The 27,314-nt window shown below is 50.2% G+C and overlaps 1 protein-coding gene across 1 annotated transcript in view; it reads right to left on the bottom strand.

The window, feature by feature from the left end:
- Nucleotides 1-1,274: 1,274 nt before the first annotated feature.
- Nucleotides 1,275-27,314, bottom strand: part of Hspa12a (heat shock protein family A (Hsp70) member 12A) — a 69,876-nt gene continuing 43,836 nt past the window's right edge. The window contains exons 7-13 of the mRNA XM_032895033.1: nt 26,529-26,645; nt 16,774-16,945; nt 13,313-13,399; nt 12,688-12,792; nt 11,733-11,991; nt 6,455-6,558; nt 1,275-5,505 (exon numbers count right to left, since the gene is read on the bottom strand). Of these exons, the coding sequence (XP_032750924.1) occupies nt 4,868-5,505; nt 6,455-6,558; nt 11,733-11,991; nt 12,688-12,792; nt 13,313-13,399; nt 16,774-16,945; nt 26,529-26,645 (1,482 nt within the window). The 3' untranslated portion in view covers nt 1,275-4,867. The remainder of the gene's footprint in view (nt 5,506-6,454; nt 6,559-11,732; nt 11,992-12,687; nt 12,793-13,312; nt 13,400-16,773; nt 16,946-26,528; nt 26,646-27,314) is intronic.

Genomic DNA, 27,314 nt, shown 5'->3' with positions numbered 1-27,314 from the left:
TGTGAGCTCACCCTGCCTGGGCGGGGCTGAAGCTGGGTTCTTACGGGGATATTTGTAGCTGGCCACGCCCCATACATGAAGACCAGGGGTCGGGGCTGGGATGACACCGAACAAAAACTATAGGCACTTGGTAAACCCAGTAAACTTGGCCGCTAATCTCTCAGCAGCAGCCAGTTCTGCCCTGCACTGCGAAGTCCAGAGGTTTGCCTCATGGATGTTTGTTCTGGAAGTTGTTGCCTGTAGCTTGAAGACCTCATTCCTACAAGGGAAGGCGGGACGGCCAATGTAGACACAGAGGGGATCCTTGCAGGAAATCCACATCCTCACCACCCGCACCCTGTTTCCCCTCAAAAGTGTACAGTGGTCTCTACGCACCCCTCCCCCATGTCCCCGCTATCTGAGGTCCAGCAAGGGGCAGGAAGTAGCCTGGGAAAGGAAGGCCATCGGTGTCCATTTGGCTTCCAAACAGGCACTTTGCTCAGTCTCCCAGCATACGTTTTTCTCTACCAGGAAAGCTAGGGTTGGTTTCTGGTTCACCACCACCACCACCACCACCACCACCACCACCACCACCACCACCACCATCCCCACCACCACCACCACCCCCACCAAGGTATCCAGACACAAGCGCTTTACCAAAATGAAGCTGTCCTTGAGGAAGTTGTCTTACTTCCTGCAGTGGTTTTAGGAAAGGCCCCTGCCATCATTTCATTTTGATTGACTCCCAATCAAATGGACTCCCTAATTGTGTGAACCAATTAGGGTGTGGATGGCCTCACAGCTCTGCCATCTAACACTCATTAGTGTGTTTCCCTAGAGAGTACAGGACCGTACCCGCCTGGACACTGAACTTTAGATCAAGCCAGGTGGAGCCAAACACCTTTTCCCTCCCTTGGACCTGTGGGATCGCACCTCAAGCCATCTGGCACTTCTAGGGCCAAATTCAACCGTGCTCCAGGGTAGAGTTTGGAAGGAAGCCTAAGATTTAGACAGACAGCCTCTGCCTGCAGGGATGCCCTGAGGGCAGGCTCCACAAAGCCTTAGACACTTTCAATGATTTTTATCAACTCATTCTGCCCATCTCTTCTCTATAGTTAAGCCGCTTTCTTCCCATTTGGAGAAGGCAGGACTCTGGGCATCCCTGGAGCTTTGGTTCCCAGCAAAGGACAGGTTGTCGGTAAAGCTAGAGCCACCTGAGAAAGGGCGAGAGTCAGTCATGATCCCCCCGCAACTCCACCTACACCCCAAATGAGAAAAAACTATTCTAGGCCATGTGAAATTGAGAGATTTACTTTATTAGAATCTGTGAAGACAGAGTTTGCAGACACAACCCTGTCTAGTTGTGAACTGCTGCAAAGTTCTTCTGTGAAGTTTGGATCCATCTTGTGGTGAGCAAGACTCCCAGTGGTTAAGATCTTAGGATATTGTTCCATATTGCAAGCAGATGAGGGGCATTAAGAGATATTATGGCCAACAAGTTTGATACTAGCCATCCACTTAAAGCCATCCCCCGGCATACGTACTGCGCAGCCTAGTCACAACTATTACATCGCTACAATGTGGAACTCAATCTTCGAGTAATAATGCATTTTGACTCTTGTTTATATTGGTGCATGCAATTCCTTGCTACCCTGGCAATTAACCAGACCTGGACTCTAAAAGCTAAACTTGGTCTAAGTAACATTCTAAGGGTGGGGCAGGCCCTGTAACCTGGACTCAGCCATGACTCCCCAGAACCTCTTCTGTAGCACCTCCTCTTTCCTACTGCCTGTTGCTGGTCCATCACTCTGCATTTATGAATGCCTGCTGTGTACAGGAAATGCCATTAAGTGGCCAGATAACCTATGCAAAGGACAATCCGTGAAGGCCACAGACCTTCTGGAACTTCCTAAGACTGGGAAATGTGTTCCGGGTGTACTCATCCAGTGTTCCTAGTAGGATTACTTCAGTTGGGGTAGGGATAGATTGAAGGTCTTTACTAAAAGAGTTTGGCCACTGGGACTGTATCTCTGGGCCCGAAGGAAGTCCAGTGAAATCACACCCCCTTCCCCATCATCAGTTTGCTAATAGTGCAGATTCCTACCAGCTCATTTAAGCAACATAGGAGGCAAGGATCTAGACTGACATAAGGTACGAAGTGCTTTGCATTAGCCAGGAAAAGAAGGGCTTGACTACACTGCTCCCACTCATTCAACCCAATGGAGACCTTGGCCCATGGGCCGCTTGGTTCCTCTGATCAGGAAGCATGTTGCCGCGCCAGACACAAAGTGTTTCTGGAGGCACTGCTTCCAGGACCAGTACGTTCAGCTCTCAAAGTCTGGAGGGGAGAATAGCGACATTACTCTCTAGGCAGAGACTGCTCAGCTTTGGGTAGGGTGTGTGGGGGTGGAGGGGTCTGATGAAGCTGTTCAATGGGTAGTCTGTGTGGTCAGAAGACTCTGACCCAAGGCACCTCTGTCTATTGCTCAGTCTTGCATACATAGTCCACTGCATGGTAACAACGCAGACAGCAACCAGGGAGAGCAGTTAAGAAACGAACTGTGGAGCCTACAAGCAGCAGTGTTATTAACCAAAATTAAGAGTATCTTCCTTTCCAAACAAGCGCAAGTAGAAATAAAGATTCTGTACAAGATTCTAGTGTTCTATGTACATAAAAATTATATCCGTTATAACAAAATTGAAAGTCTATTTGAGGACTGTGGCTGCAAACACCGAAGCGACACCCATGAGCAGGGTTAGCGGGAATCCTAGAAGGCAAGCATCCTGAGGTCCGGGGGCTCCCACTCGCTTGTTCCGAGGTTTGATAGCGTCTCTCACATTCAAGCAGGGGGTTCTTCGGTAAGCGGTGTGGAAAAGGAGACAGCAGGTTGAAATTCAAAGTGCTATTTGAGATCTGCATATTGGCTAGGATGATGGTTCACAAATCCAGCTTCCCTCATTCTGTACCTATCCACCTGTTTGTCTGTCCATCGTCCGTCTGCCTGTCAGTCCGTCCATTCATTATGCATGCTCCTGGTGACTTGAAATCAGGGTGAATTCCATCAGTCGAGAAAGACAATTTTGAACAGACAAAGAGGACACTGTGGGTCAGATTCTTGACTCTGTGTCCTCACTTGGCTCCTGACGTTGACTGGCCTTGCACAGAGGGAAGAACGCAGAGACTGGCTGGCCCCTTGGGAGGTTTCTTTGTCATGGCTCCTCTCCTGCCTTCTTTTTTCCTTCTCTGATCCTTCCTGGGAGGGTTAAAAGGGCAGGTGGGTCTCTGACCCCCTTATCTAGAGGGCAGAGTGTAGGTACACGCACTCTTCCCTGAGGGAAATCTGACAGGGATTGTTAAGGCCACACACACCGTGGTGGTCTGTGGTCACTTCAGCTCTGAGGGAATCCTCACATTGCAACACTAAGACTTCAGACCCTGTCCCTGCAGAGTCGGCCGCTGTCTAAAAGGGATGAGGTTCAGGAACTGCTCTCGACGAGCACCAGGCGATTCTGAGGCCGGAGAGCCACCGGCCTGCCTTCATTTACCAGGTCTAGGTTTACACTATTTTTAGGTGGATTTGAAAATCTGCAGATTTGATGGAGGCATTTCACGGAACAGAACTCCCTTTCATGTTTCCTTATGGTGGAATAAAGAACAGGGCGAAGGAAGAAAGGAAGGAAGGGGTTAGTTGAAAATGTGCATGGTTTGCAAGGCAGAGGCCTGTTCTGGATTTCCGGGTGTGGTGATAGGTATAAACAGGACAAATAGAAACTTCGTTTTCTCCAATTAAATTCCTATTAAGAACACTAGCATTATGTGTGACCTCTGAACTCAAGCTGAATTCTGGAGAATTACTTTCTGATCAGTGTTTTTATTTACTGGGTTTTCAACTAGCCCCTGTCAACGGTGGTCTGAAAACGCACAGCGGTGTCCTGTAGTAAGATAAACTGAGACAGACCACATTTATACATTGTAACGAGTTGTTTTCACAGTTGTCCCATTTTGTCACCAGTTACTTTTGCTACTCTCTTACTACTTTATTAAATTAAACTTTACCATAGATATGTAAGTACAGAAAAAATGTAGCATAGATAAGGTTTGGTACTATCCACACCTTTGGTCATCCACTGAGGAATCTCAGAATATATACTCCCCAGAAAAAGGGGACAGCTGTAATTTGGGGCACGCCACTAACTCTCCAGTGTGCATTTCCACCAAAGCAAGTTTTACCTGCTCTGGAAAATCAAGGTATCCACACTCTTACAGCCACCCCCATCCTGGTTGAGTTAGCCAAGGTTGTCCTCGCCTTCACTGAGCCTCCTTGGAATCTAAATTGTATGAGAACCTGAAACAGTGCCGGTGTAGGCGGTCCTCTCACACCAGCTTTAAAAAGAAAGAGAATACTGTAAGTTGTCACTGAGTCACCGCTGTGAGTCCCAGGATAAAGAGAAGAAATTAACTCTGCGGGAGTCTGGTATTTCCTATCCACGGCCATCCAAGATAATTTAAAAAAGATCTCTGATGAATATCCGCCCCCTGGCTTGCAGTGGGCATCCTGAGCCCTCCCTTTCAGAGGCCTCTTCAAGGCAGGGTGCACCCAGTCCTCTCTGAGGGCTGTTTGACCGTTCAGGAACCCATGGAAGCTGGCTGCTCTGGGGTCCTCAAACCTCCTATTTCCAGATGGTGATATTGACTTCTGAATCTTTCTCACTCCAATGTACCCTCAGAAGGAATCCTTAGTTGATCTTCTCTCTGGTTTTTTCCTACTGAAATGAGGGTGGGTAATGGCAATGGGTCAGGTCAGGGACAGAAGAGTCAAGGATGAGGTCAGCAAATGCAGATGGGTCCCAGGGAGGGGGGAGATGGTGGCCGGGAGGGACAGTTACACTAGTAATTTAAGAAGTCGATCCCCACTTTGACACTCTTTGAGGTGGCTATGTCAACGGCTGTGGCCTTGATCTCAGTGTCCCCAAACTGCATAAGGGTCTGGATTTCTCTGCGGGCGGGAACCGCTGCGCCGCTGGTCCCTGTGAGATCCAAGCGGAGCGTGCCGCACTTCTTCACCCCTGGGTCGGTGATGAAGCTGACATCGTCGTTCTCAGAGCTGTAGATGTTGATGATGATGACCAGCTGGGAAGGCTTTGCCGGGGTGTAGCTACGCTTGACCAGCTCCCCCAGGGCCACGGACTGGTCAGCAGAGATGAACTTGTCAAAGACGTCAGTGCACCAACGTGTGCCGTCCTTCACCAGCAGCTTCTCCGGAGGGTGCTTCCCTTCCACGTAGCGGTTCAGCACGCCCACTCCGTAGGTGAGAGGGGACCGGCGCACCTTGATAACGGCAGGGTCCAGGCCGAAGAGGACAGCGCCCTTGAGGATGGTGAGGCCGACGTCCTGGGGGATGATGATCCTGCATTTGTCGCCAAAGGCGGCCTGTACTGCCTGCTGCAAAAGGGGAGCTTCTGCAAAGCCACCCACCAGAAAGAGGAACTTGACCGTGGATACCTCAGGCTTCTGAAACAGGTCCCCTGAAAGGGAAGGAGAGAGGAAGGTCAGGTACCCAAAAGCAAGCCAGCAAAGGGGGACCCAGCTGTCTGAGCCTGAGGGAGTCGGGTGACCGATGAGCATCAGCTGGACACTGGCTATGCCTGAGCTCGTTGAACCCAGTTTTGATTGAGCTGGTCTTATGAAAGAAGGTTCTTTTTTTTTTCTTTCTTTCCTTTTTTTCTTTTTTCTTTTTTTTTTTTTTTTTTTTTTTTTGGAGCTGGGGACCAACCTAGGGCCTTGCGCCATAGGCAAGCGCTCTACCACTGAGCTAAATCCCCAACCCTGAAGGAAGGTTCTTATGAAGAAAGCATACACATTGTATGCTTAGGGACAAAGGCCAGGGCCATGCCAAGTGGAATCTCAAGCTGTCAGGTGTCGTGGTGACTTTAATTAGGATTCATTCTTCGTAAGGATAGTAATCCTCTAAGTATGTGGTCTGAGCTACAGACATTACTGTCTCTGGTATTCACAAAAGTAGGTGAGGGATGTGTGGAGGGGTTTGGATCCTGGGCATCCCTGTGGGAGGACACCCAACACACACAAGAAGGCAGCACAGACAGACTCTGTGTTGACAGACAGACCCTGTGTTGCTGGAATCCTTCCTTGCTTCACAAAACAGTTCCTTCTATCCCTGTGAGCCAAGGGTTCCTAAGATTTTCTGACACTTCAAACAAGATACACTCCTAAGGCCTGTCACTCTAGGGTATTATGGCTTCAGAGTTCCCTGACCTCTGACCTTGAAGGTCAAAAGCAAAGCCCAGGTAAGGACAGGTCCTCGGCTTCCTCAGCTCAGCAGAATTTTGAGGGATGAAACCACTCCATCCAGCCTTGTAGCTTCCAGATCCAGATTCCCCCACTGGACTGGGCTGTGTAAGGACTGTCCCTATCCCAACTCTGTCCCACGGGGGCTAAGACCCGATCGGTACTCACTGAGGTGCTCGATGATGCTGTCGATGGTTGGCTTGAAGAGGGCATTCATTGCATCCGGACTCATCCTTAGCATGCCCTGGGAGGACCACTTCACAAAGTCCACACTGGAAGAGCATCAGGAGAAGGAAGCTGTGAGTAAGTGCACGGTGCCAGGTTGGTCTGCACAGATGTGTGCACAGATGCGTGGCCTGAGAGGACATCTGTCCCCACCACAGGGATAAAAGGGTTTCAAAGTCAAAGGCATTCTTGGAAATTCCCCTGACCGCCTGAGCGTAGACCCTTAGCTGCTCTAGAGCTGAGACATGACTTCTCCGTTTCTCCTTGCTTTGTTGCTGGCATCAAACTCCCCCAGCATAAGGAAGGCCAATGCCTAGCACCGAGACAAAGAGGCGAGCCTTTGCCTTTCATGGTGACAGTTGAGACACACCCAAGTTAGAGGACCATAGGATGAGTGTGTTGGACTGACCTAAGCTACAAGCCTGCCCTTAGGCACATCTCCTCAGCTCTCCAGGCCCCTGCAGCATCACAGAGGTGAACCTAATCTTACAAGACCACCTCTGGGCCTCTACGTCTCCAGCCAAGACCCAGCATGACCAGAGCAGCACTCTGGAGCAGAAGGAGCACTGGCCAGGGAGCTGGGCTTCGGGGTGGCCCCATCACTTAGTAACCATGGACTTTCCCCATCCCTTCCTGGACTGCTTCCCCCCAAAGCCCACCCTCCACTCTGTCTTCTCTGAGCTAGGTCTCTGTGACTGGGAACCAGGGTTAATAGTTCTAAACTTAGTGCCTCTCCCAGGGGAGGCTGTGAAGTTCAAGTAGATGCTACACCCGTGAAACACTTAGCAATGTTTGATGTTGCTGTTGTTTGGGTTTTTCCCTAGTTTAACTTATGTTGGGGACTAAACAGTATTGGAAACCATTCATTATCCAGACTCTCAGTAGAGACCCCACCTTCCCCGGCCAGGACATATTTCCATGGTATAACCCAAAGGACAGTACGTGGTGGGGAATGACCCTGTGTCTGGTTGTGACTGGCTAGTTTCCACACTGAGAGGGTTGGAGGGCCCCAGGGACTGTGTGCCCAGGACCTGGGATTTGACCCGGAGGGCAGGCGTTCTCTCCAGGGAACCAACAGGGCAAAGAAAACACCATCCCAGTAAGACAGCCAGCCTGGTGTGACCCTGTCTAGAGGGCACAAAACCTGAGCCAAACCTACTGCTTCTCACTAAAAGGAATCAAGGCTTCTTGGAGAAACAGCCTAGTTCAGTTTGGGGGCAGAGAGTACGAGAGGTAAATCTGGAGAATCTTCATAGGGCAGAGGGCAAAGATACTTCAGAGACTGTTTGCTGTGTCAAAGGAGCTCAGAACCACAGGGAAGAGGCCATTCCTGTCCAAGGAGGGACACAGCATCAACAAGACCATAGTTATTACACTTTAAGATATAGAACCCATGGTTAAGCCCACATTGCCCTACAAAATAAAACTCAGTGCCATTTTGAAGGATGCTAGGATCCCCTTTATTTTTTGAGATAGGGTCTCGCCATTCCATCTAGCCCTAGTTGGTCTAGAATTTACGATGTAGACCAGGCTGGCCCCAAACAGATCTCCTGCTTCTGCCTCTCTAGTGCTGGGATTGAAGTTGTGTACCACCAAACCACTTAAAAAAAAAATAACTAGAAGGATAAATAGCCATTTATTCTCTTTTCTGTAGTAACCGAACCACAAAGGAATAACTATTTTTTAGGAGTGTTCCAGGCACACCAAATAGAAAGGGGGAGATACAGTAGCGAGGCATTGCACGGGCCCATCCCTAATGAAATGTGGGCCATGATCATCAGAGGACGCTAACATCCAACAGAAGAGACAAGTAGGTTGCACATGTCCCCCGATGGGACTAAACAGGAACTTGCAGCAGCTGTGATCACCCACACCAGAACTGCCTGAGGTCAGGCTTTCAACATCCTGTCACGGGAGAGGCAGGATCATGAAGCCCTACTGTCCCCTAAGAGTTATAAGTAGTGATGGTTGCTAAAGAGGAAGAGATGCTCTTCCAGCGACACAGTAGTAAGGTGCTGAGCTTCTGTAAATAACTTCTCACCTATGCTCCTGTACACAACTCTAATGAATTTGGGACACACACACACACACACACACACACACACACACACACACACACACCACGTAAAAAGGACTGGTTGTGAAGAGAATGGGACAAGAGAGGGTGATGAGGGATGTGCAAGAGTTATTTTGCGGGGTTGGGGATTTAGCTCAGCGGTAGAGTGCTTGCCTAGCGAGCGCAAGGCCCTGGGTTCGGTCCCCAGCTCCGGAAAAAAAAAGAAAAAAAAAAAAAGGAAAAGAGTCATTTTGCACTTTGACACAGGCAAGAGTCATTTTGAAAGATGGAACCTTAACTGAGGAAATGTCCCCATCAGATTGGCCAACATTTATTTGCTTTGGCACTTTTCTCTCTCTCTCTCTCTCTCTCTCTCTCTCTCTCTCCTCTCTCCCCTCCCCCCTCCTCCCCTCCTTTCTTTCCTTCCTTCCTTCCTTCCTTCCTTCCTTCCTTCCTTCCTTCCTTCCTTCCTTTAGTTGTTGTTTTGGTTTTGCTTTGGGTTTTTGTTGTCTAAGACAGGGTTTCTTTGTGGAGCTCTGATTGTCTTGAAACTCACTCTGTAGACCAAGCGGGCCTCAGAGATCTGCCTGCCTCTGCCTCCTGAGTGCTGGTATTAAAGGCGTGCACCACCAATGCTCAGGTGGGCCTGTGTTTTCTAGTGATTGATCTGGAAGGGCCCAGTTCATTGTGGGTGGTACCACCCCAGATAGATGGTCCTGGCTGACATAAGCCAACTATGAGGAGCAGGCAAGTAAGCAGCCCTCCTCCATGGCCTCTGCTTTAGTTCCTGCCTCCAAGGTTCCTCTCTTGCTTGACTTTCTGTCCTGACTTCCTTCTATGGCAGACTGCTACCTGGAACCCTAAAAGGAAACCCTTTCCTCCCCAGCTTGCTTTTGGTCATAGTGTTTTATTACAGCAATAGGAACCCTAAGTAAGACAAGAGGTCAAATCAGAATATACTATGCACATACATAAAAGTGTCACAATTAGTCATTGCATGTAATTACTGAGTGGTAATAAACATAAATTTATAAAAAGAAAACGCCCACTTATTAAGTAAATTTGCCAAAAATTCAAACTTGAATCTGCCTGAGATTCAATGTGTGTGTGTTTGCAAAAGCATAGCAAGGGACAGATTCACAGACTGAGGAAGTTGTGGGTACACAGTGAGCAAACAGAGACTGTGGCAAGGTCTCAGGGCAGCCTTGACAACTAAAACACAATGAAGGGCGAAACCAGGAGGGAAGTTTGTGTTTGTATCCGGGGCTTGAGATACTATGTAGCCTTCCTTTGGATATTGATACAAAGTAAAGCAATGAGACAAGAACTGATGATGCTAACGGATTTTTAAAAAGCCTCTCTCTCTCTCTCTCTCTCTCTCTCTCTGTGTGTGTGTGTGTGTGTGTGGGGGGGGGGGGAGGAGAAGGAGGAAGGAGAGGGGAAGGGGGAAAGGAGAGGGAGGGGGAGAAGGAGAGGAAGAGGGGGAGGGGAGGGAGAGGGAGGGAGGGAGGGAGGGAGGGAGAGAGAGAGGGAGAGAGAGAGGGAGAGAGAGAGAGAGAGAGAGAGAGAGAGAGAGAGAGATATTACAACATATATAAGGAGGACAGAGGACAACCTCAAATGCTGACCCTCACATTCTACCTTGTCTTAGATGGGGTCACAGTGTTTAGCACAACAATAGAAATTGTTTGCCACTGAATATTTCAAGTGACCCCACCCTGTAAGCTTCCAGAGGATTCTCTTATGCCCACCTCCCCTCTTGCTGGAGGAATGCTGGGAGTACAGATGATGCTGCTGTGCCTGGCTTTACATGGGCTCTGGGGATGCTAACTGTGGTCCTCACATTTTCACCTCAATTGTTTTACCCACTGAGCCATCTCCCCAGTCTAACTCAGTAATTAAGGACATCGAAGAGCAGTGCATTTTAAGAATGATAACATTAAGGTCATATTAAAATGTACCTCCCTTAGAATCCTAGCCTCAAATATAAATGGATTAGATCATAATCTGAGATTGTCTTTAAAATAACTGCAGGAGGTGTGTGTGATTCAGACTGGCTAGTGACTGAAGGTGGACGGTAACAGTTTTGCCTTCCATTGCGAGGAGGACATTAAGAGGGGGTGACTATGGGAAGTGACGGATATGAAAATTTGTCAGACTGTGGTAACAACCATTTCACTTTGGACATGTATGTTGGAAGTTAGTTTTGGTGTGGCCTTGGTAATGTCGCCCAGGCTGGCTGTGAACTCAAGACACCCCTGCCTCACCCTCCACACTGTGGGGATTAGAGGCATGTGTTATTATACATGGCTCAAAAACAACTTTTTAAAGGTTATCAGACATGTAGGGCTTTTTTTTTTCTATTTAAAAAAATTTCAGTTTTAATCCGAATCTTCCACAGGGGCTCATTTTGCAGCAAATTATAAGCGCAAGCCTTGCAGAAGCAGAAAAAAACAGATTCCTACTGGAGTTTGTGCACCTGGTACACACGGAGTCCTATTCCAGACACTGCTGCAGCAGGCAGCCTTGTGGTGTGAATGAGAATGGCCCCCTTTAGGCTCAGGTATTTGAATGCTTAGTCATCAGAGAGTGGCACTGCTTGAAAAGGATTAGGAGGTGTGGCCTTGTTGGAGAAAGTGCATCACAGGTGTGGGGGGTGGGGCTTTGAGGTCCAGGCCCAGCCTCCCTCCCTCTCCTCAGCTAGTGCATCTGGATGTAGAATTCAGCTCCTTCTCCAGCACCGTGTCTGCCTGTATGCCTTCACGTTCCCTGTCATGATGATGACGACGGATGGAACCTCTGAAATTGGTAAGCCAGCCCCTAATTAAAAGCTTTTTCTTTATGAGAGTTGTCTCGGCCACGGTGTCTCTTCACAGAAGTCGTACAGCGACTAAGATCCTGCCCAAACAAAACATCCTGTTTTCACAAGGGGATTATTTTCCCAGTGATTGTACCAGCCAATGCACAGACCATGCTCTGTGACCTGGGTGTTATGCTCAATGCCTCCTAACAGGGAGGAGCTCATGTTACGCCCACCAACATCCCTCTGAGGTAAATGGAATTGTTAGCCACACTCCTGTAGTAAAATTGAGGCATGGGTGAATTGAGCCGCTTGCTTGAGAGAAGGCAGTGCACAAGGTGGGAACCCAGGGCAAGCCAACTTACTTGCTCTTCCTCAAGGCGTGCTCGACGCTGTGGCCCCGGAACTTCTTGTAGTAGTCAATGAAGGAGAAGGGCAGAGTGATGTTCAGGGGGTTGGTTCGATCTGGTGCCGCGGCTCTTTTGCGAGACTCAAAGGCGATCATTAGGTCAACCCAGGCTGCCGGGCGTTTGATCTTGAACTGTTCGATAAAATCCTCTCCAAATATTTTACAAAGCAGTTTTTCAAATTCATAATCTACTCCCAGGGATCCGTAGGGTCCACCTGAATGGAGAACACATTGAGGGCCCGTGACGTTGGAGAAGTGAGAGAGACTAGGCCAAGCACTGAGATGCAGGCCTTTCCCGTGTTCTCTGAGGCACACCGCAGCCCACTTGGCTCTCAGACAACTACCATCCCCACTCGCACCTCAAAACCCTTTGGCTCTTATTCTGTGGATTTTTTTCCTGCAATAACCTATCCATTTAAATAGTTTTCTTTATAAATAAAATCAATACAGATAACTAACTTCAAAAAAAAAATCACAATATCCCTTCTCAGGAAACCCACAGTTGAGGATTGGAGAATTGGCAGACCTCAGGCCCTGTGCAGTCTCTTGATGGCCCTGCCTCAGGGCACCTCCCCTCCCAAGGGTAAAAGGCATGTTCCTTGTTTTGGTGATCTTATTCCAGGTGCCGAAAACTGGCCTTAGATTCAGTCAGAGGTGGCACCAAGCTACAGGCAAATCCTGGTAAAGCTTCAGAAACAGAGCCGCTATCCAGTTTGATGCCCGAACTCAAGTGGAGGTTTGGAAGACATTTAAATACATTCTGCTCTCCAATCGTAAACAGACGAAGGGCCCTCTACCACCCACAGTCCACGTGCTTCCACATGCTTGTGATGCTGAGAGAAATCTGAAGTGGGCGGACTAGAGTGGCGGAGGGGGGGATGGGAACGCTATGGAGCAAGGCGGTGTCTCACCTGTTGCTTTGTACAGTTCCTTGAGGTGTCCCTCTGGTAGCCTTATCTGATGGACGGTCAGGTCTACCGTGCCTCCGCCGCTGTCGACCACCACGTACTTGTCCCCTGGCATGGAAGACAGCAACCTTTAAGATACACCAGGCATCTGTCCCCCTTCAAACAAGGCGGTGGACGATAACCTGGCTTAGTGAGCACCGTCAATGGCTCATCTGCATGGTGGGCTTTGTTAATTAGCAGCGTAGCAATTTATTCGATAAGTAGAGAATCCAATCATACTGGTCCAGGAAGGTGGGCTAAGCATGCATGAAGCAGCGGCTGTGTGAGAGACTCTAGAAGACCAAATATTCATGTCACACAGGGCTGTGTCCCCACCACATCCCATGGCATGTGGTTAACACAAGACTCCCTCCAGAACTGGGAGCCTTATCTTCCTTGGGAAGAGTCTATTTCTGTGGCTTTCTGACATGCAAAATTGTGGCTCCCAGAAGGGCAGTCCCTGAACCAGTGGCGTTTAAAGCGCCTGAGCATTTTCCCAAAGAGCAAACGGAATGAAAACGAAAGCGCTTGTGCGAGCGGTGAAGAAGAGTAATGAGGTGCAGAGGCAAAGGACATCCCAAGACACTACCTTCCTCCAGCTCGGACCAGATTTCTCCTATGACATTCTCCACCAAAAAGGTCCGACTCTGTCGGTTGCGCCGAACGTGTTCCTTAGCTAGTGGCCAACAGAAAGAAAGAAAAACAGGATCAAGCATAAGAAGGCATGAAAAAGCAGACAGTCATCTGTAGCGATTGAAGACAATGGCATAGCGGGTTCGGGGATGGAACGTTTACTGACACTTCGCCAAAGAGATTAATAGACTTGGCATCAAAAACCAGAAAACCAGACCCTCCAGGGAAAGAAGCCCTAGTCTTTGCCCTAGTCTTTGCCAGTGCCTGGCTCCCCGGGAAAGAAACCCTCATCTTTGCCGGTGCCCGGCTGTGAAGAAGCCCTGACGAGATTCATGGCTCTGGAGACTTTCTTCTGGGGAGTGGCTTAGTGAAATAGGCCAGTTTCCCAGCAGCCCGAGGTGCACTGGGTTAAACTCTTTCCCATCAATGTGCTTTGGAATGCTGGACGCATCTTCCTCACGGGAATCTCTAGGATTAAAGGATTGAGAGCCGCTTCCTGCAGCTGTTGAAGACAATGTGCGCTTCTGCCACATGGTGGCGCTTCGCCCACAAGGTAACATCTGAACCTAGGGGGAGCCCAGCACCCGGGAAAGCGGGTACGTGGGGAAGCCTCTGCCTGTGTGCCCAGTGACTGGACGGCCAGAGAGACAGACGGGGCACAGATAACTGTCCTGTGCTCAGCTGAGGAAAGTGGGGTGAAGCCAAAAGACTCGGAAATCCCTAAGTTTGAAAAGGCAGAGCCATGGGCCCAGAAAAGCAGCGGGCCAATCACTTTAGCCCTTCGGACCTCAGTCTCCTGATCTACAGTGGGGATATCACTGGCTGGCCTAGATTCCCGCTTCACTAATGCACCCTGCTTGTCTAGCACATATCTGGAGTGGCAGCTGTACACACACAGTAGGTGACACCAGAGGCAGAACACCTACTATGAGACCTAGTGGTTAGGGAATGATAACTCTCACGAGTGGTTTATTACAGCAGCCGTTGGGGGGATAGAGGAAGGCTCAGCTGCCTTATCTGCCCTCCCTGAGCTACCCTACTTCTGAAATGCCAGAGAATCCCTCCTTAGTGAGTATCCAACAGCACCCTCCACCTTCTAGCCTCTTTCTGTAAGAAGCAGACTGTTTGCAAAATCAACTTCTCTCAGGATTAGACCAGCAAACGCCCAGATAGCTCGCTCCAAGTTCTTCAGAGCCTGGGCTGGGATGGTCAAAGGGACACCCTGGGAGGCTTCCCCAAACCCTAGATTCTCTCCTACTTCCCACGCAGGGGGCAGGCGAACTATGTTAGAGTAGAGATAGAATACTTCCCTAGCATGCAAGGAGGCGGGAGTCAGATCCTAGGCACAGCAGTAACAAAAAGGAATAACGCCTCGGACCTTGCAAGGATCTAGCTGGCTAAAACAATTTAGATAGCTACAAAATGTCATTCATTAAAAGAAAAAGCTGAGCAGGGCCTGGCAAAACATCTTTCCACTTCCCAAAGAACTATTCCAGTTTTACAGGTAGATTAAGCCCAAGATTGGACAAACGTCCCTTTTATAGATCCCATTAAAACCTATCAAGGGTAAAACATTGTTCCCTGAAAACCCTAAGTGTGGATGCTCAACGTCTGCCAGCTCCATCCCTCTGCAGCTGCCTCTGCCTAAGGGCCTGTGATTAGGAAGGAGCCAGGGCATGTCAGATGTGCTGAAACAGAGCTCCCTGAGGTTCCCCAGGTCCCCACCCTGGGAGAGCCAGGCCAATCACAATGTAAGGCTGACACCTAAACCCCATCCTTGCTGCCCCTCCACAGCATGTTGGTCAACAATGCAGGCTCAAAAAAACAAACAAACAAAAACAAAAAACAAAAGGAAGGGCCCTGTAAGAATAGACATGACTGCATCAAAATTCACAAGCTGTGGGACAGACATAGCAGCAGGAGTGGCTGATGTGGCAGATTAAAGGGGAGACAAGGCAGCCTAGAGGCACGGAAACGCCTGAGGAAGGCTCTCACTCGAAATCAGCAGATGCCTCCTGAAAACTGAGGTATGTGGAAGCTGTGCTGGGCCAAGAGACCCCGATAGGAATCTCTGCTTATGAGCCAGGAGGTACCTTCTAAGGTACAAGTCTGGTCTTCTTTCAAATCAGACTGTGGAGAAAGATGTGTCTTTGTGTGTTTGAAATGATAACACGAGTTCCCTAGAGGAAAGGCTGGCCCAGGCATCCCTCGGCAAGGGATTGATGAGAAAGAATAAGGACGAATCCAGCCCTTGGGCCTAAGGCAAAGTCTTTGCACTCGGTGTGGGAAAAACGGATCTAAGGTGTTAGCACATAGCCTGTGGCAAATAAGATACAGCAGCTGGGGGACAAGCATAGCTCTTGCCACCTCCTGGTCACAACTAAGGACCACACCTAGGGATTAAAAGGAAAGGGTGTCCCCTGGGACAGAGCTGTCTGAGGGTGACTGAGGAGAGACCTGCAGAAAACTGCACACACAGTGCATCCGCTCAGGGGTGAGCCTGGGCCTGGGGTCTTGGCAATGGCAGACTCGGGCTTCTGGTGTGGGGACCATGGAAAAGGTAGGTCTAAGCTTAGGCCAGGCAATACTCACTAATGTTCTTCCTGTCCTCGCATGGGCCTGGGCATTCCAGGGCTGCTTGGGGGTGGACATGGGTAGAGGGCGCCTTTCTGCCCACTAGGTCCTCATCTAGGAGCTAAGCGGAACTCAGAGCCAGGGAGTGCAGCACCCCCCAACACAAGTGGTGTTCCCCGTTACTGCCCAGGTTTTCAGTGGTGCTGTGACCATGACATCACCTCCCCCAACCCTGGGAGCCCTGGATAGACCCTCGGACAGAGCAAGCAGTGGAGCAAACAGTCTTGGGGACCGAGACAGTCCATTTGTGTAGATGACTTATTCAAGAGGCGAAGCTCCTTAAAAATACCCAGCAAATGCTCCTTCCCTCAGCTAAGGGTGCATCTCCTGGGTCAGCACAGATTGGCTCACTTGGTGTGTATAAAGCACCGGATGAGCTCATCCCCCACTTAGCCCAGTGGGTGAGTCAGGAACGAGTCAACAGTGTTAATGAAGGAATTAATAGCAGGCAAATTAGATTAGAGCAACTCAGTTAATATACAAGGCAGGCTCAGAGCCTAGTAAAAACGTGAGGCTAAGAACCACTCTCAGGCCACCCTCAGGTTCTTAGAGAGATGTCCCCAAGGGGTGACAAGCTGGGGTAGCCAATGCTTAGTGTATGGGGAAGTCTTCTCAGGGGCCAGACAGAAACATCACAGAAAGAGGAGCTTAAGACCCACCCTCCTGGCAGAGCAGCCTGGCCCTCACAGCTAGAGGGTCTTTAGTGTCATCACCTCAGCTGACTAACAACTGGGAGCTGGGGGAAGGGGCGAGCAGAGGGAGGGAGAGAGAGAGCAGAGGTACCCTGTGCAAACCCCGCTCCTACTGTGTCACTGGCGCTGTACCCATTGACCACCGCCTTGCTGCTCAGCTCTATCATCTGGTGCAGCCGCAGCTTTCGGCAGTAGATGGAGGCTGCCTCGGGCTCCAACGCGATGATGAGCTGCTCCGAGTTCTCCGGGGAGGCCAGGCCCGCCTGGAAGACAGAGACAGAAGCTGGGACCTGGGGACTCCCTGGGCAGGTCTGCTGGGAGGACAGCACACCTTGTCCTGAGGTCGGAATGCTCACGGGAGGATCTGAGTAATAAGCTTGGCTTGTTTGGGGACTCGGGGGGGAAGGGAGTCCCTCCATAGGTGTCTGCCAAAATTAATACTAGGGGCGATCGGATATTGAGCTCTCAAAGTCCCTTCATGCACAGGACTCTTAGGGAATCCTGGCTGCAGGGCCTCTGGCCCTTGGGGCTTGTCCAGATCGGAACTGAAGAGCACCTTGGAAGCGGTGAGGAGACGATGATGGACCATGGGGTTACTACACAAGCGGCTGGAAGACAGAATCACAAAGGCCCCAACACTCTGAAACCATCTCAGAGAGAGGACAGGTGGACCCGTTCCCTGTGACAAGGGTGGCACGCCTCCTGACAAAGACTGTGCAGATCAGAGTGTAGGTGAGCCTCGGGTAGGCAAGCATGTGACAACCCTCCTGATGTCACCGGTGTGCTTGAGCTCCTGCCACTGCCTGACGTGTGAGAGTGGCTCCCAGAGGACGCACGCCCCTTAACTCCTAGAGTGAGGGTGGGTGGTCAGCTGGAGGTTTTAACCAATGCCTTTATTCTTTCAGTAGTTCATCATATAATATTTTATTATTTATCTATCTATCTGTCTGTCTGTCTGTCTGTCTGTCTGTCTATATGGAGAAGGGGATCCTGGGCTGACCTCAATCTTGCTAGGTAGTCAAGCATGACCAAGGCGTCTAATCTTCCTGTGTCGACCTCACAAGTGCTGCTCTGGGATTGTGAGTGTTCATGTCACCACATCAGTTTGACGTGGTGCTAGCAACGAAGCCAGGACTTTGTGTGTGTGTGTGTGTGTGTGTGTGTGTGTGTGTGTGTGTGTGTGTGTGTGTGTGTGTGAGAGAGAGAGAGAGAGAGAGAGAGAGAGAGAGAGAGACTGTACCCACAGATACAGCCCGGTTTCTCCATATTCTCACTATTATGACAGTCACAGCCCTAGGTTTCCATATGTAACTCCATCTGCTGATGGTGTCTGGGCTCTTCCTTGGCTGGCAAGAGGCAGAAGTGTTTCTGTCCCATGACCCAGTCACGTACCCTCCAGACTTGGAGGTCCCAAGGGCGTCCTTCCTGTGATTACTCAGAGACATGAGCCCTGGTCTATAACTGCACTTCAGGAGCCCTGGCCAGAGCAGAGGGTTGGGGGGGGTAGGGATAGTTGGGGGTGCTCTTCCTGCAGAGGCTGTGCCTGGCGCACGGGGTTCTCTTGGCCGCTAGCAGCAGGGCTCGCTCCTATCACCATGTGCTGTTTTTCTGCTGTTTCCAAGGAAACCAGAAGATCTGTCTCCATGCCACGCCTGCTTGGAGAAAGTCCCCCATTCCTACCCTCACTCTATACCAGGAGTTTAGCAGACAGAAAGTGTCCTGTGCCATATATTCACAGAAGGAGGGGCTAGGAGCTGAGGGGAGAGGGGAGCGCCTTTCATGTAACTAAAGGTACCGCCTTAGTTACTTTTCTATTGCTGAGATAAGACACCACCACAGTCCTAGTTATAGGGCTACTGTTGCTGTGATGACAAAGGGCTTAAGTGTCTTAGACTTCTACATTCCAGTTCATCATCAAAGGGAGTCAGGCAAGAGCTGATGTAGAGGACATGGAGGAGTGCTGCTGACTGCGTTGCTCTCCATGGCTTGCTCAGCCTGCTTTCTTATAGAACCCAGGTCCACCAGCCCAGGGGTGGCATCACCCATAAAGAGCAGGACCACCCTCTGTCAATCACTAATTTAAAAAATGCCCAACAGGGGTTGGGGATTTAGCTCAGTGGTAGAGCACTTGCCTAGCAAGCGCAAGGCCCTGGGTTCGGTCCCCAGCTCCAAAAAAAAAAAAAGAAAGAAAAAAAAAATGCCCAACAGGCTTGCCTACAGCCCGATCTTACTGAGGCATTTCTTCAACTGAAACTCCCCCAATGTCAGCATAGGTCAGGATCCTTAAATCACAACAACTCTCCTCCTTGGAGTGCAGACATTACACGGGAGAGGTCTGGGCCTGGCCCTTTGACAAACTTTTCCTCCTCTGGTTTTAGGCACCATCTCTTCGACCCCTGGGAGGGACGCTATCAGATAACACATTGCCTGGGGTTGTCCATGGACATCCCAGTCCAAAGAAATGTCATTAATAACATCTGCACCAACCAGATAGGAGAAGGAAAGTCTTCATTCTGGATGCACCGTGTGCTTCTCTGGGAACACAACACCTCAGGACGGCTGGTTTCAAAACCCGCACCCGTGTTCTGCGCCCCTTCCCTATGGCCTCGTTCCCCCAGCTATGGCCAACTACATAGGCAACAGTGGTGCTCACTAGCCTGGTCCACGGGCAAATGGGCATGGCTGCCCTTAGATGATGGTCTTAGGCATGAAGGATCTTCTGCTCCCTGTGAAATGGTTAAGAGCCTCTGCCCCAGGTCCACCTCCTCCCCAGGTCAGACCACACACCCTCAGCATGCAGGGACAGCTGAAAGGCAAAGGTGCCCCTGAGATAGGATGGGGTCAGCACGGGGATGGGGTACCACAGGGATGTCGAATCTGTTGAGCCTGAGTCCTGGGGTCCCCAGAAGCAGAAATCCAAAGTAAACAGGGCAGGGCTCCCCTGCCGAAGGGCAGCTCGTGTGCCCAGCAATCCTTTTCTGGGTTTCTAAGCACCAAGGGCCTCTTGGGATTACAGATGCCCAGAGTCAGCTTCACCAGCAAGGGGTGAGAGGGAAGGGGGAGGCTCAGTGTGTCGACTTCCTGGGACCCTGGGTACAGGCTTCTGGAAATCACACTAGAAATGGAACCAAGGTGATGGGATCGAGCCCTGGGTGGAACCTGAGGACCAAGAAAAGTCAGGCAAGGAACTTTAATGCTACAAAACTGTTTCCATGTCCCACTGGGATGTAACTGGCCGGTTGGAATTTGCATCAGACAGAGCCTCAATGGTCCTGAACCACAACAGGAGGTATAGGGATGGGAGTGGAGAAATATCTTCACCCAAGGTCTCGTTCATCCATTGACTATGACCCTGACATCCTAAGCAAGACTCCTGAGTCAGAGGAAACTCTGTGTGTGTGTGTGTGTGTGTGTGTGTCTGTGTGTCTGTGTGTCTGTGTGTGTGTGGTATGTGTATGTGTGTGTGTGGTGTGTGTGTGGTATGTATGTGTATGTGTGGTATGTGTGTGTGGTGTACGTATGTGTTTGCATGTGTGTGTGTGTTTGCATGTGTGTGTATGTGCATGTGTGGTGTGTGTATAGTGTATGTGTGTGATGTATGTGTATGTGTTTGTGATGTGTGTATGTGTATGTATGTGTGGCAGGTGTATATATGTATAATGTGTGTTGATGTATGTGTATGTGTGTGTGTAATGTGTATTGATGTATGTGTGTATGTGTGGTATGTGTATGTGTGTTTATGTGGTGCATGTATGGTATGTGTGTGTATATGTGTGTATGCTGTGTATATGTGTGTGGTGTGTATGTCTCTGCATGTGGTATATTCATGTATTTGCATGTGTGTATGTGTGTGTATGTGTATGTTGTATGTGGTGCATATGTGTGTTTGTATGTATGTGTGTGTAGTGTGTGCATATGTTCGCATGTGTGTATGTGCATGTGTGTGTAATACACAGAGGCTGGATGTCAGCTTCAGGTGTCCTCCTCCATTGCCCTCCCCCTCTCCTTTTGGAGCCAGGCTCTCATTGAATCTGGAGCTCAGTATCAGCCAGGCTGGCCGAGAGCTCCGGGGATGCATCTGTCTCCACCCCCTCCCTAGTAGTGGGGACATAGGCAAGGTTGCCATGTCTGGCTCTTACAGGGGTTCTAGGGATCCCAATTTAGATACTCATGCTTACAACGTGCCCCTTACCTATTATGCCAAGCTCTTGGACCCATGAAATCTTTATATGGAAATTGTACTCAAGGGCATGAGTCCTGGGAGATAAATCCTGGGTCAGTGTGTGGCTATTAGTGAGACAGACTTCCTCTCAAAGCCTAACATTGAAATGACACTTCTGGGGTCCTGGGGAGATGACTGCACAGCAAAGGGCACTTGCTGATCTTACAGAGGACGGGAGTTTCACTCCCAGCACACAGCTGCTCAGAGCTGCCTACAAATGCAGCTTGTCTCTTCTGGTGAGGCAGGCATGCATAGGGGATAGGTTAGCAACCTGGGACTCCACCAGGTTTGGGCCGTGTGTGTGCATGAGAGCTGAGCAGCTTGTAACAATGGAGTAAGTTTTCACTGTAAGGACCATCACACTTAGATTCAGCTCACTTGCTATGTCTGGGCACAGCAAGTAGAATGGCAATCTGACCTGGACTAGTTTGGGGTACATGGGGTTCAAGGCTATGTCCTCAAAGTGAACGTTTAGAGATGTTCCCGTATTTACCATCTTACCCCTACGCCTAACTGGGTTGTGTATATGACTTAAAAACCAAATGCTTTATGGGAAGGGATATGCACAGTAGAGAAACAGGCACAAGGCTTCATCTGCGGGAAAATAGAGAACCATGAAAACTACCTCCTAGTCATCAAATGTGTCTTCATCTGGGCACGCCCCACTGTGAGTCTTAAGAGGATGTTCCTTCTCAGTGTTTGCTTTTGAGTAAAGCTTTCTGGCTGCTTTGTGACTCTGCCTTTCTATCTTGCATGAGACACCAGACCTTGGAAACCGGTCCACACCCAATCCACCAGTGACACTAGCACTGCTGCCCAGCAGTTCAGTCTGTCTCTGACTGTGTGGAGTTGGTACAGACGCACTGAGCCTCTGCACTGGGCCCTGCACTCCCCGAGGACAACAGGGAGGTCTTCTCACTCTGCAGCAGGTCTCAGTTGCTCAGGAGGCAGCTGCTGAGGGAGTGATTGAACCCCTCCTCCAGTCAGCCTCCTGGGGCGCTCTCCTGGCCCTGGTCTCTGGCTGAACATGGGCATTCTGTAGGAGGGCCCTGGGTGTCCTGAAATGTGTGCATGCCTGCAGTACGCTACCCCACGTACTCCTCCGGGAGCTAAAACTGCCCGGTGGGAGCTAAATTTTAAAGCCCTTCTGGAATTGTGAAATCCACTCAGGAGGTGTGGACGACTGAACTGCTCTCCGGGGAGCCCACAGAAGTGGCTGTTTACCCCAACTACTCAGCGCCTCGGTCCTTGCAATCTGCCAGGAAAACCTCCCAAGAGACTTGGTCCACGGATGAGAAAGATGGCCAGGCCAGTTACACGTTCTACCGGGCTGTCATGGAGTCCCAGATGCCCTGGCTGGGAGTGATGCATGCACCTAGGTTTCTCCTGATAGGGTTATTATTCTCTACAGCCTGTTCAGGCAGGAAGTTACAAGCTGTGCCTCCATGTCAAATGAGGCCACCGTACATGGGAGCATCATTTATTTAGCAGGCTTCTGGAACTCACCAGAGTTACACATTTTATGCAAAATGCCCCTAAAATAAAACTGGACAACTTCCTGTTCATGATCCTCTGAGATTCAGCCATCCCCTTCCTCCCCCCCTCCTCCTCCTTCCCTCCCTCCCTCCTTCCTTGATCTTTCCTGAAGGCTGCAGAAAAACAATCTGGTGACCTTTCTGCTCTTCAAGGACCCATAGCTGTCCTGTGTGCAAATCCTAAGGGACTGAGACCAGCAGGCCTAGGGAGGGTCTCCAGATGGAGCAGATCTATGTGCACAACTCTGCAACCCTCATGGGCACCGACTTGAGCAGAGGCCCTGGACCTGGTCCAGAGTAGAGGATGCTATGCTGAGATCATTCTAGCTCTTTTCTCTCTGACCATCCCCCCCCCTCCCTCCGGCAGGTGAATGTAACGTAAAGTTGTACTAAGAAAGTCTCCTAAAAGCTGGAAGGAGGGTCTCTGTGCTTCCCATGCAAGCAGAATGACCACCCAGCTTCCCTACCATTCTGCTGGTACACCAGTTCTGCTTCACTCGCAGGTCACTCCTGTGGGAGGGTTGGTAGGCAGCTCCCGCCATGTAGGAGGAAGCAAATGCCCATCTGACCTTTCATGGCGATCGATGCCCTGTGAGCACTCCCAGAGGACACTGGGCTCAGAACCCCGGTTTTGCTCGTGAACTACATTAACCGGGGTTCTCCAGTACATCAAGCAGGGTACTCAGCACACATAGTCAGAGTTTTGTTTTTTTTTTCAAGGATTTGGCTCACGATTTAAAAAAACCTAATGGATTCCCCACATCCAGAGATCTAGCTGGGTAGCTCCTGTCTGAAGGACATGGCCCAAGACCCAAGAAGAGCTGATATTTCCGTCTGAATGCAAACGGAAGAAACAAAACCCAAACCAAAAACCATGTCCCAGCTGAAAGGCCAGCAGGATGGATTTGTTTCCTCTCAGAGAAGGGTCAGCTGTTTGCCCTGGTCAGCCTTCAGCTGACTAAAGCAGGCCCATCTATGTTACAGAGGCACCCACTTTACTCTGGGCAGTTAAATGATGTCATTCCAAATACCCTCATAGCAACACCAAGAACATCTGGACAAACTCTGACCCACAAAATTCCCCTTCCAGGGGCTGGACCTTCCTCGAGCTGTATTTTAAGAGGAAGAGGGGTGCAGTGGAGAGCAGCCAAGTGTTGCACCCCCCATTTTTCCTGGAACTCTTCCCGAAGGCAAGCTGAAGACATCACAGAGCAGCCATGCCCTGCGTGCTTCCTCTAACTTCCTAACAGTGAGCCATTGGGCCCCATGAGCAACCTGAGGACCCTAACTCAGCTGGGCTCTTCTAGCCACTACCTTTCAGAGCCTGGCACACATAGGCCCCAGTGCACAGGCCCAATGAAGAAATGAGTGAAAAGAAAGACTAGCCGAATGAGGTGGCCATCTTTAAACTCACCTGGTCATGTGACCTGAATGGAAGCGTCAAAGCAGAACTATAAAGAGTCAGCCCCTAAGCTTGAAAAACACTCTGAAAGGACGGTTTGTCTCAACAAACCTGGAAGACAGTCTCAACGTCCTGCATGCCTCTGACCCAAACCAATCCTCCTGCCTTAGCTTTCTAAGTACTGAGGTTACAGGGGTGAGCTGCCACGCTGACTTGTGGGGCCATCTTTATTCCACCAAAGCCAAGGAGATACCGTGCCCTCCCCCTGTCTGATTTTCCTCCTGAGACTCCACCCTTGTCCTACCCACTCAGAGACTACACCCTAGGAAGACCCAGGGCTGCACAGCCTAAGAAACTGACCTTCTGCACCTCCTTCTTTTTCCAGTCTAAAAATAAGATATGAACCCTTTGCAGGTCACACATTGGCTGCTGAAGCCTTCCTGTGGGCTGGGGAGTGCGAGCTGAGACCGCGAAGCTTGCATGGACTTCCTGGGAACAGCTCAGAGCACAGTGCAGTATATACAAATGACCAAGTCCTGTCCCTCGACGACAGTGGCCCATCTTTGGATACGCCCTGAAGACTGATGCCCAGGGCTTCTGCAGACAGCTAAGGTGCATCTACCCTCCTTCCCTTCTTAACGGTTCGCCTCTTTCTGTAACTTCCTGCCTCTTACTTTATCCCTAGAAAAGCAAATCTATTTTTGGCAGCTTCATACAGAAAGCCAGATTCTCACTGCACAGAGGAAGGGGGAGAGTAGAGGAAACGGTCCCGGATGGGGGATCGTGAGTGGAGGATCATCTGCCCTTGGCCTTGAACAAGCTGAGCTCTGGGAGCTGCGTTGGGTAAGACTGTGGGCACTGAACACAGCCTATGGTGCTTAAACTCACGGGGCCACTTTACCATCTGCTGCGGATCAGGCTGACTCGGTGACTCTTTCGGAAGGAAAAAATCACATATATGGCTACTAACTTGATATCAGAAGTGTGCCTCCTGAGAAAGTTGGGTATAATGTCTCTTGAGAGGTCTTTTGTTTTAAGATTTATTTACTTTATGTATTTTCGAACGCCATCACTGCCTTCAGCCACACCAGAAGAGGGCATCAGATCCCATTACAGATGGTTGTGAGCCACCGTGTGGTTGCTGGGAATTAACTCAGGACCTCTGGAAGAGCAGTCAGTGCCCTTAACCACTGAGCCATCTCTCCAGCCCCCTCTTGAGAGATTTTATGATGACAGAGGACAAGGAAACATCTAAGGCATTGACGTGCCTGCCCTGGCTGGGACCAAGATTAAAGACCAAAACCTGACTCTCAAGGCAGCTAAAAGCCAGCTCTGCTGGGGACAGGGACAGACCTCTCTGAAGATGGCTGGGACAGTTGTCTATGACGGTAGGGGCTGGCTGTATTGTTACTTTTCTCAGAGCCAGTGCAAAACACCTGACAGAGGCACTTCAAAGATGGCAGGGTTTATTTTGGCTCCAGGTTTGAGTACAGCCTGGTCACAGAGGGGAAGGCATGATGTCACCGTCGCAGGAGCGTGAGGCAGAGGCTCACACAGCCCTGTCAGGAAGCAGGGAGATGGATCTTGGTGCTTGGCTCCCTGTCTGCAGTTTAGTCAGCCTAGGACTCCTGCCCATGAGAGGGGCCTCCTGCAGTAAGATGGATCCACCCACACCAATTATTGCCAGAAATTTCCCCCACGGTCTTGCCTAATGATTGTCTCCTGGGTAATTCCAGGTCTTGTCAAGCTGGGCGTCAATATCAACCATCAGAGAGGCCGTGAATGTCTACGACGTTGGTGAACCCTTGATGGCTGGTCACCAGCTATGGGAGAGTCTTGCCTCTGAGGGTGACTGGCTCACCCTGGAGCCACAGTGCCACCCTCACAGTGCCACCCTCACTTGGGAGCCTGACAGCACTTGGTATGTTAGCCCTCACCCTTCTCTGAGAGCCCACAGGCTTCTGCATGGCTCTGACAGGCAAGCAAGCAGAGGGTGATTCAGTTCCCAGCGGCAGGAGGCCACTTTCAGCCTCCCGGCCAACATCCTTGCTTCTATTCCCTTCTTATATAAATATTCTTGTTTCCAAGGCTTTTCCTGAAGCTTTTCAATAGTCCTTCATCTACAGGAAATGTCTCTGAACCCCAGCTTGAAATCCAACCTCCAAAAATTACAGTGGAACCATGTGACCCAGACACATGAAACCCAGAGGGGGGTGAGGAGAAAGAAAGGAGTGGGGAGAGAGAGGGGAGGAGAAGATGATGGGAGTTGGGGGGAGATGGGGAAGGAAAAGGGAGAGAAGGAAGAGAAGAGAGGGTGTGGGAGAGGGAGAGAGAGGGAGGGGAGAGGGAGAGAGGGAAGAGAGGGGAGAAAGGGAGAGGGAGAGAAAGGAAGGGAGAGGAGAAGAGAGAGGAAGAGAGAGGGGGAGAGGGAGGGAGAGGAAAGGAAGAGAGAGAAGGAGGGGAGAGAGGGAGAGGGACAGAGAGGAGGAGGAGAAAGAGGGAGAGAAAGCAATTCCTCTGTTAGGCTGACTCAGGAAGCTGAGACACAAGACCCTTTACCCATGTCTCTTCCCACAATCCTTAGGAAGCAGGTGGATGCTGGGAGATATCTGAGCGCAGTCACAGTGGCCACTGTGGGAGTCTCAGCTCTGCTTCCTCTGCCCCCCACCCATCCCAATGTCCCTCACCTGGTAGGCGGCTTCTCTCATGAACTGCTTGGCTGGCTGCTTCCAGATGGCAGGCACTGTGATGACCCATCTGACATCAGAGTTCTCAAAGTCCGACCCTGCCTGATCACTCAGCTCCTAATGCCAAGAAGAATAAGAACGGGAGGTGAGGAGACACTGCTGGTCCCTGGGACACACCTCCTGTGGCTCTGCTGAGCAGTCGGTCTTTTACCAGGAACTCTAGAGGAGTCTGTGCCTTCCTCCCACACATAGCAGTGTGGAGGCAGGGCATCCCCTGGCTCCACTCAATTCTCTCACTCACACCCTATAAGGGAAGGGGCTGTTGTCGGTCCCATATCCCCAGATCCCTGGAAATTACCTACCTGCTGATTCTGTGGGTTCGCTTGTTATGAGCATTTCATACAAAGGGGATTAATTTTATGACGTGGCTTTTGTGTATTATTTCTTTTATTTCATATGATGTTCTCAATGGTTATCTGACTGTGATGTGCATTCGTATTTCATTTTGCGGCTGAATAGCATTCGGTTATCAATCAGTCGATGGGCATTTGAGTGGTTTCCACTGTTTGGTCATTATAAATAACACTGGTCTGAATTTCCAATGTAAATCGTCTTATGTGTATGTGTTCTCACTCCCCTAGGAGTGGGATTGCTGGGTCATGTCTCTGCGTTTGTATCTTTTAGGAACTGCCAAATCCGTTCCAAAATGCCGAACCATTTCACCTTTCCACCAGCGCTGCCTAACAACACACTCGGGGACTGGAAAGATGGGTCAGAGGTTAAGAA

Source organism: Rattus rattus, chromosome 2 (genome assembly GCF_011064425.1).
Source record: "Rattus rattus isolate New Zealand chromosome 2, Rrattus_CSIRO_v1, whole genome shotgun sequence".
Taxonomy (NCBI): domain Eukaryota; kingdom Metazoa; phylum Chordata; class Mammalia; order Rodentia; family Muridae; genus Rattus; species Rattus rattus.
This window is presented reverse-complemented; position numbering and strand designations above follow the sequence as displayed.